Here is a 9481-nt window from a genome sequence, read left to right on the forward strand (position 1 = left end):
AAGAACTAAATGTCATTTTGACTTTCAGTTTTAAATGACCTCCCTTATTTTTCGTTTACACCTCTGATGTTAATATCCTCTTATTCTTTGCAGTTTTTATGCTGCTTTTTTGTGTATTTGTAGCCCACAGGAATTATTCTTGGTGTGAATGTAAAGATCACTGATAAACAAACATATGCACACGGTCACATCAGTATGATCATGTCTGCCCAATTCCTGCAGAGAGAGTACAAGAAAGCATTGGAGCAAGAGATCAAGGGAAAAGGCATGTTGGCTTTGGCTAATGACACTCCAGACTTCTTGAGGGCAAAGAATGCCACAGAAATCCTTAGTCAGGTACACAAATGATCTCCAACCCATCATTTCAATGTTTCCCTGAGTTGTGAGGTGATTTCCTCAACTGTCAGCACCAACATTTCAACATTAATTGATACATGGATTTGTTTTGAATTGGTTTTCTAGGCCAAGTACAAGCAGAGTGCTGAGCATGACAGAGCCACATACACCACAGTCATTGACACCCCTGACATCCTCCACGCTCAGCAGATCAGGAACATTGTGAGCCAGGTATGAGGGTTGCTTCTTTAAGAAGCTTTTTTTTTTTACTTTTTTTTTTTTTTTTTAATTTGAACATTTGATGTTTATTGCATGCGTGTTGGTAGAAAATTACAAATTCAGACAAATCAGGGATTCACACAGTAGACACTTTTGGTAACAGTTCATATTTTTTCAGCTTGACATCTTGAGGTTGACAATTAACAGTTTCTGAAGGTTATTGCCATTATTTTCACTGACTATTTGTTGAAAATTAAAAAACAAAACTTAGACTTTTAGAGTAAATGGAAAGTGATGAGTCTTAAAGCTATTATCCAGTGCCTCTGTTTTATAACAGATATTGATTATTTAAGTGTAATCTCATGAACAACTCCATTTTGCCAATTTTGTTAACTCAGTATTGTCAATTTTGTATTTTATTCTATAGAAAAAGTACAAGGAGGAAGCTGAAAAGACCATGTCACACTATGTGCCTGTGTTTGACACTCCTGAGATGCAAAGAGTGCGTGAGAACCAGAAGAACTTCAGCACTGTAAGTGTTTCTTCAAGGCTTTGAGCTGGTCCATATTATGTTCCTGTTTTATTCATCTCAGCTTAAATGTGATATTTGTACCCTTTGTTGTCTTTGGTCCCTGTGTTTCCTGTTTGTCTATGAGAAATATAAATGAGAGGCAGATATGAAAAGAGTAGCCATACATTTCTTATGCTGGCTTAGTTACAGTAGTTGTCTATATTGCAATTTTCTCTAGATGATTTTGAACATTTTTGGTTGTACTGTTTTCTCTTGCTGCATTTTTGTGTCATTTTTGACTGCCTTTGTGCTCTTTTCTTTTTAGCTTCAGTACCAGATTGACCTTAAAAACAGTAAGGGCAAAGTTTCAGCAGTAAAGGACACCCCTGAAATGCTTCGTGTTAAAGAAAATACAAAGAATTTCAGCTCGGTACCTACTCCCCAATGAGCCCATCCCCCCCCCCCCCCCCCCCCCCAAAATTCTAACCACAATTTTATTTTATTTTTTTGTCTTTTTCTATTTCCATTTCTTGCTTTACACCACCTTTTTTCTGCACTGCAACCACAAGTTAACATTGCTGGTTAACTCTTTTTATATCATGTAAATATAGATATCCTAAACAGACCTAAGTCTAATATAGTCACTAACTTGTAGTCATAAACTAGCAAAGCCACTAACGGTAATCGTCAAATTTGATGCTGTTGACCTTTCTTCATCCTAAACAATATCTCTTACTATTTACATATTTTACATCTTACTTCTGTTTCTGGTTTGTATTTGTCTTCACTGATGCGTGTTTGACATGTTTTTGTTTCTTTGTTTGTCCTTTTCTCAAATGTTTAGTCTGTTTTTATGTTGCAAGTGCACATTCTGAAGTGTCCCCAGACAAAACAAATGAAAATTACTTATCCCAAGGGATAACAAAAACAAATGTTAATGCCTCCTTATTCTTGTACAATCCCAGAGATCCAGTACAAGGAGGAGCTTGTTCAAGGAACAGCCATATCTGAAACCCCTGAGATGGAGAGGGTTAAACGCAATCAGGAGGCTATTAGCACGGTACACTGCGGTGTGACTCCATCATTCACCCTGCTTCCTGTTGGAGTGCCCCAAAATGCCTCCTGATTTTAATCAAAATTCTGTCAGCTTCCTAAGAATTTTAATATCAAACAAACATTCATTTTAATATATATCATCTAATATCAAGCTATAATTTTAATGTATCGCTGAGTTTAAATAAATAGGCACTTTCTCTCATCATTATAAATAACATGGCCCATACACTTGTCCATCTTCATTTGACACTGGTCTCAAGACTTGACTAGTGTTGCATTGTTTAAAACTCTCAACTTATCTTTTCTTCTTAATCTTCTGCATATGTGTCGATACTCTGTCTTTATCACTTATTTTAGATTTTCAACTGTTCCATGCTCCCAATGGACTGAAATGTGTATTAGATTAAATACAGGAATTCACTAAGTCAAGGCATATCTGTAGCCGACCTTCCTGAGGTGAAGCGTGCACTGGAAACTCAGAAGAACATCAGCTCGGTAGTGTTTTTTCTCTTTGAAGACTCCTTTTTTAGACAAATGTATTCTCTCATTCTTTAATATTCTTTAAAGTATCTTTTCACCCTTCTTCAGTTTTTTTTTGAAGGATAAACATCCCTAAATAACCCAAACGTTCCCCTCCACTGTTTTAATTTGTTCATGCACTACTGTTTAAAAGTTTCTGGCTTCTAAGAGAAGTCTATTATATTCACCAAGACTGCATTTGTGAAAGCTACAGTAAAACTAGTAATATTATTACAACTGAAATTAACTGTTTTGTGTTGTATATATTTCATCACTACAAACCTTCATCTTGGGACCCATCCATCTACTTTTAATCTAGCCCTCTGAAGACCCTTCTAATTCATCTGTTTGAAATCACAATAACACCCAGGGTATTGATATAATTTGTCTGTCTAACGTCCTGATTTCCTGGTGTCTTCCACAGGGTCTTGATACATAATCATAATCCAGAATGATACAGTTTCTAATATCTGTATGTGCTGTATTGTTCTGTACTCGGACAGCTTCCGTAAGCAGGTGCAGGGCAAGGCCACCTTTGTGCTGGACACCCCTGAGATGAGACGTGTTAAAGAAACCCAGCGTATCATCTCTGGAGTAAGATGACTTTTAAATCCATACCTTTATCAATATGTTGCAATGAGCTGACTTTCCTGTAGTATATATGAAGGGCAACCTGTTGCATTAAAAAATATGTCAGACAATGTCCACTTTAAACCGATGTTTGCTGTAACAGTTTCTGTGTCTCCTGCCTCATGTATTGCTGTCTGTTGGTCTTCTCAGGTCAGATACCACCAGGACTTTGAGAAGAGTAAGGGCAGCTTCACCCCCACCATCTCTGACCCCATCACTGAGCGCGTGAAGAGGAACACACAGGACTTCAGTGACATCAGCTACCGCGGCATCCAGAGACGTGTGGTGGAGATGGAGAGGAGACGTGCAGAGGAGCACGATCAGGAGACCACCACTGGTCAGCTGACACATGCTGTGTTCTGTGCACACTAAACACACTTGAGTTTAGAAACAGATTTCTCTTCCCATAAATATAGAAAAACATGCCTCTTACAATATGTAAAGAATTATATACACAGGAACCAAATGAGACTTTCACTAAAACTAGGTTTCCTTTTTCTCAAAGACCTGCGTGTGTGGCGCACAAACCCCGGCTCTGTCTTTGACTATGACCCTGCTGAGGACAACATCCAGTCCAGAAGTCTTCACATGATGTCAGGTAGGACACTCCTCTGCTGTTACTGGACTTAAGGCCCCAATACACTTCAAGCGAAATCGAAGAACAAACTGATGTCATTTCGAACAAAATCCGGCCAAAACGAAGTTCGTTTGTGTTTGTTTTGGGAGTTTGAAATGGCTTGCCAAAGCGAACTTTCCGGTAAAGTTTCGGTTTCGTCACCGATTACGCAGTGTTGGGGAGTAACTAGTTACATGTAACGGAATTGCGTAATTTAATTACAAAAAGTAATTGTAATTAGTTACAGTTACTGAGACAAAATGTGTAATTAAATTACAGTTACTTATGAAAATGTTAAAGATTACAAAGGGGGTTACATCTGATTTGTTTCACACACACTCCCACATACAGATTTAATTGATTTCTGCAGTGACTGCTCTAAAATATGAAACACCAATGTTTCAGAAGTTTATACTGTAACATGCTTATCCGAGAACTTTTATATTTCCTATATGGGTTTATGTATATGCTTTCTTTTAAGATTAACAGTTTTTTTTTTTTTTTCTAAGGCAATGTTAGATTCCAGTGTTTCCCGTCAGCTATGCAAAGATTTGATTTCAAAAACAGTATCATAGCTATTAAAAAGTGAAAGTGACATGACATACGGCCAAGTATGGTGACCCATACTCAGAATTTGTACTCTGCTGTTTGTGTGCACTTTGGATGGGTTAAATGCAGTGAACACACACCCACACACACCCGGAGAAGTAACTATATCTTGTTATGATTTTAAATCTGTATTTAACCTCGATTTTAAGGCAAGTCTGATTTTGTGGTGGCTGTGCTTCAAAGGGGACATTGGATACCCATTTTCCACAAGGTGGTATGATTCATTAGGGTCTTCTAGAAATGGTCTCAGTGGTTGTGAAAAACAACACCCTTTTTTAACCTTGTCAAAAACAGCTCTGTTCACAGCAACTTGTTTCGCTGCATATCTCTTTACATGCTAATGAGCTCTGCTCACCCCGTCCCTCTCTTCTGTGGAAGAGCAAAGGCGATTCGTAAAAAATATAAAGTGTGAGACTTACTTCTTCTGGAGGTGCAGCTGGATCATGAACAATGGGTACTGCTCCATCCTTGATTTTTAACTTTTTAACAAAACCTGCCTTGAATTGTCCCTCATTCAGAAAACAGTCTGGAGCATAATGATTTGCACAGCCAGACATAAACAAATTTAGTGAAAGTGAAGTAAAGTGACGTGTGGCCAAGTATGGTGGCCCATACTCTAAAAATTTGTGCTCTGCATTTAACCCATCCAAGTGCACACACACTGTGAACACACACCCGGAGCAGTGGGCAGCCATATAGCTGCGGCACCTGGGGATCAGTTGGGGGTTCGGTTCTTGCTCAAGGATCTCACCTCAGTCATGGTATTGAAGGTGGAAGAGAGCGCTGGTTATTCACTCCAAAATCAAAATGGCTTGATAATTGAGACTGTTTAGGTTTTTGGGGGATTCAAAAAAGGGCTTTTTATCATTTTAAAATTTTTATCATTGTAGGGTGGTTGTGTCCACACACTACCAAGACACCTTTATATGCAAATGAAGATATTTGGCATCCAATGTCTCCTTTTAAAATTAAAATATTATAATTCAAGTGATGAAGGATTTTGAAAGTCTGACAGTAATCAGTGTTGAGTACTACTGTAAGGTTAACCTTGTCTGCTTTACATGTTTGAAAGTGATTAACAGTTGAAAACATTAGGAATTTAGAAAAGTAATCAAAGTAATCAGTTACATCACTTTAATAAAGTAATTAAAAAGTTACACTACTTATTACATTAAGTAGGGTAACTTGTAATCTGTAACATATTACATTTCCAAAGTAACCTTCCCAACACTGCGATTACGTCGTAGGAGCTGTGTGCTGAGGCTCTGCCTTCTTTCCTCTGGGTTCACTTCGTCCTTGGAGGTGACATGTCTGTGGGTAAAAACACAGTGGAGAGCCGCTTTATATTAGCAAATAAAGTTGTGCTTCTGAGACACTGACACTGTTTTTTTATATTTAAAATTGCTGATTAATATATTGAGTGCAATTTATATACACATGACGTGACATCATGGGAGTGCTAATTTGCAGAGCTTGTGCAAACATACCCGTGTTGCTGTGATCTCCATTTTTGTTGTTTATTTTGTTGAGGAAAGCACGCAGCACATATTTACATATTCATTTAAATGCTACGTTCACCAAACATATTTACATATTAATTTAAATGCTGACCACCAAACTGTATAATGACCTGTTGATTGTACATTATCCCTTACACCCTAAGGGATCCATACTGTGGATGTATATTTATCTGCCACCTACCTTGATTGATGACAGTCTGTCAAAGAGGAGGTAATGCTGACATGTTTGTCCAATTTTTCAGTCCAAGCCCAGCGTCGCAGTAAGGAGCACTCCCGCTCCACCAGCGCAATGAGTGGTGTGGGCGATGAGAAGTCAGAGGTGTCTGAGAACGTGGACCACCACGCATCCCTCTACAGCAATGGATTTGGTGTCTCCACTTTACACGGTATATTTAAAGGGCTTGAATTGTCTTGACCCTGGCTTGATTTAGCATGATAGTCAGCAATTAAAATTAATATTTTTGTAAATTATTCATCCATGTTTAAATTTTTTTATTTATTATTTTTTTTTTTTGGTCAATTTTAATCAATGTGATGACTATCTTTTAGTGAAACTCTAGACGTCTCTCTCTGGTAACGTATGCCAGACTTCTCCAAACATTAGGCCCACTTACACTCCATCCCTTTCTTGCAATTGACTGCAAGCTTGCATTCATTATTGAGTGAAATGCCCACATCCCAAAATTGAATTATCAACCGATTGGTAGAACCAATTCTACATCCCTTTTTTTTTTTTTTTTGTCTTTTTCAATAATTCATTCATTTAATTCAGCTGTATGTCACAATATGGAAGAGAGAGAATCTTTCGCTTCTTAAATTTCATCAGTTACATTACATTTCTTCAGTTACATTAAAGATGGACAAAAATAAGTTTACAAATGTTAATGGAATAATTCTGCGTGTGTGTGTGCATGCCAAAATCCACATTTAAAAAGCATTTAGGTATTCAAAACTTATGTTTATTAAGATCCTTCTATTATCTATTGAAACCCACAATAATATTTAAAATATTAGTAAGCTTAATAAATATAAAATCATCATTTATTGGGTATTTTTAATTGAGAGGTGGCTTTCCCGAAACCTAACCCCTAAATTTAAATTTATGAAAATGATATTAAAATTTTATTGTGTTTTTTTCCCATTGTTGTTTTTAAAAGTGAAGTTAAAAAAAAAGAAATATTTTATATATATATATATATATATATAACTTTTTTTTTTTTTTTTTTTTTAAATGTAAAAAGTCTCCTCATTTTTCATGTCACTAATGAAACGGTGTATATTTTAGTCCATTGGCCACATAGAATTGTCACTACCGAAACAGTCACTACAGAAACATGTCGTCATTATTTCGTTAGAGACAAAAGGGAACGTGGGTCTCTGGGTTTGGGCCATTCCCGAGCTTGGAGCCCTTCCCTGGACAGCACGCCAAATACGCATGACTATACTCCAGCTAATTATATATAAGCGCGAAATAGGTCAATATAACCCTTCTAATTAAATTATTATTACTGTGTGTCGGTAGTGACAAATTTGGAGAGAGGACAAATTTTCCAAAACTTTCTAAAAGCAAGTGGAAAAAAAAACAGGTCAAATATGAAAATCTAACTGACATCAAAACTTGACATGACGTTGATTTAACATATTGGTCTACATACATTATATACATTTAACCAAATTCAGTGTGGGATTAACTTCCTGTTTTCACCCAATTACCACTGGAAGAAATTGACGTCAAAACTGATTTTAAAATAATGTTACACCATCTTGATAAAGTCTTGATCAAATTTTGATATTTATATCACTTCCATAACAGCTTGTCTCAAAGGCTGTTATGCACATCTCAAACTGTTAAGTGAACCGTATGCTACAGCATTTCATTCTGTAGTAACTGCTGAGGCTTTGAAATGGATTGTAAAACAGTTGGTCTGGCCTACCATCTCTCTATTACTGAAGATGATTCAAATCTACTTGTAGAAAGTAAAAAAAAGTCCAAAATATGAGCGCTAACTAGTGACAAGAGAAATATATACAATTACATCTGTGCTGTTGTGTCATATAGGTTACACACAGACCAAGACAATTGAGGTTCAGCAGAGATCCTCCTCTGTGGCAACACAACAGACCACCGTTTCTTCTGTCCCCTCACATCCCTCAACCACTGGAGTAAGTACTGAGAGATCACTGCCAGTTTCACTATCATAGTAGTAAAATGCTAATATCGTATGTGTATGCATATACCCTACATATTCACTGTGTTTTTGATGGTGAAGTTGGTTGCTTAATATTGTCCCTTTTCTCTTCAACAGAAAACTGCCCGTGCCATGTATGACTACGCTGCTGCAGACAATGATGAAGTGTCCTTCAAGGACAGTGATGTCATTGTGAACGTGCAGTCTATCGATGAGGGCTGGATGTATGGCACTGTGCAGCGTACTGGAACGACTGGTATGCTCCCTGCCAACTATGTGGAAGCCATCTAAATACAACTACTGCTCTCTCAAACTCCCTGTGGATGAGGGAATTTGATATCCACTCAGACAGAACAGACTATTTTGTGTACTAATGTTAGTCATTTGTGTCCATGTCACAAAGTCTATTGTGGTTGTGGCATGAGAAACTATACATACCTATTTAAGTCACAGACAATTGTATTTATCTTTGTTGTTCTATTCTAACAGTTAAGTAACTGGAGCCCATTATTTTTGTATATTGCAATCACACTACATTCAAAGTTTTAACGCTGAAACGTTTGCACAATGAGAGATGGTCTCATGGTTCACTTTATACGTGAAAAAGGAAAATCAGAAATTCAGTGTTTTAATAAAAACTGAACAGCGGCACTAAGGTTGCCACATGAAAAGGAGAAAAAAAAAAGACGTTGAGGACAGGCCATCAGTTCCTCTAAAGTGAAAATGTATTAATGTTTAAAAACAAGGCTCAGCCCTCCCTTGCTGAAGGCTGGCCACTCACTATGTGCATGTTTTGATTCTGTAGGTGTGGGGTTAAAGGAAGATATACCTTGAATCAGTAGCTAATAAAGCACACCACGCTTCTGCAGTCAATCTCTTTCCTGTCATGGATTTAGTTTTTATTTATTTTTATTTTTTTAAATTGATCAACAAAAGCTTTAAGTTTCTTTTGAACTTTAAAATGTCTTAAAGGGAATGTTCACTTAAAAATAAAAATTGTTACTTAACCTTATGTCATTCCAAACTTCTGACTTTCATTCACCTTCTGAACACTGATCATTTTTGTCTGCCTATTGAAATTCCCTTGACCAAAATGTTTACACTTTGGGAATGACAAAAATACAACAATTCATATGAACCTAGCATTAAACACATTTGGACTTCCATTTATATTTTAAGTGATCTATGAGCATTGATTGGTTTAAAAAAAAAAAAAACCTGAATTAAACCTAAGCAGTCATGTCTCTTTATAAGACTTGTATTAAACGGTTTTTTT

At 36.8% G+C, this 9481-nt stretch overlaps 1 protein-coding gene across 1 annotated transcript in view; it reads left to right on the plus strand.

Annotated features, from left to right (window-relative positions):
* The window catches only part of LOC306877416 (nebulin-like), a gene marked incomplete at both ends in the record, with an annotated part of 51295 nt that extends 42799 nt beyond the window's left edge, over window positions 1-8496 (plus strand). Inside the window, 12 exon segments of the mRNA XM_079429192.1 lie at window positions 223-336; window positions 463-567; window positions 983-1087; window positions 1392-1496; window positions 2034-2126; window positions 2525-2617; window positions 3092-3235; window positions 3422-3608; window positions 3777-3869; window positions 6259-6402; window positions 8076-8179; window positions 8323-8496. Of these exon segments, the coding sequence (XP_079285318.1) occupies window positions 223-336; window positions 463-567; window positions 983-1087; window positions 1392-1496; window positions 2034-2126; window positions 2525-2617; window positions 3092-3235; window positions 3422-3608; window positions 3777-3869; window positions 6259-6402; window positions 8076-8179; window positions 8323-8496 (1461 nt within the window).
* Between the last annotated feature and the right edge of the window lie 985 nt (window positions 8497-9481).

This window comes from Barbus barbus, assembly GCF_936440315.1.
Source record: "Barbus barbus genome assembly, chromosome: 11".
Classification (NCBI taxonomy): Eukaryota; Metazoa; Chordata; class Actinopteri; order Cypriniformes; family Cyprinidae; genus Barbus; species Barbus barbus.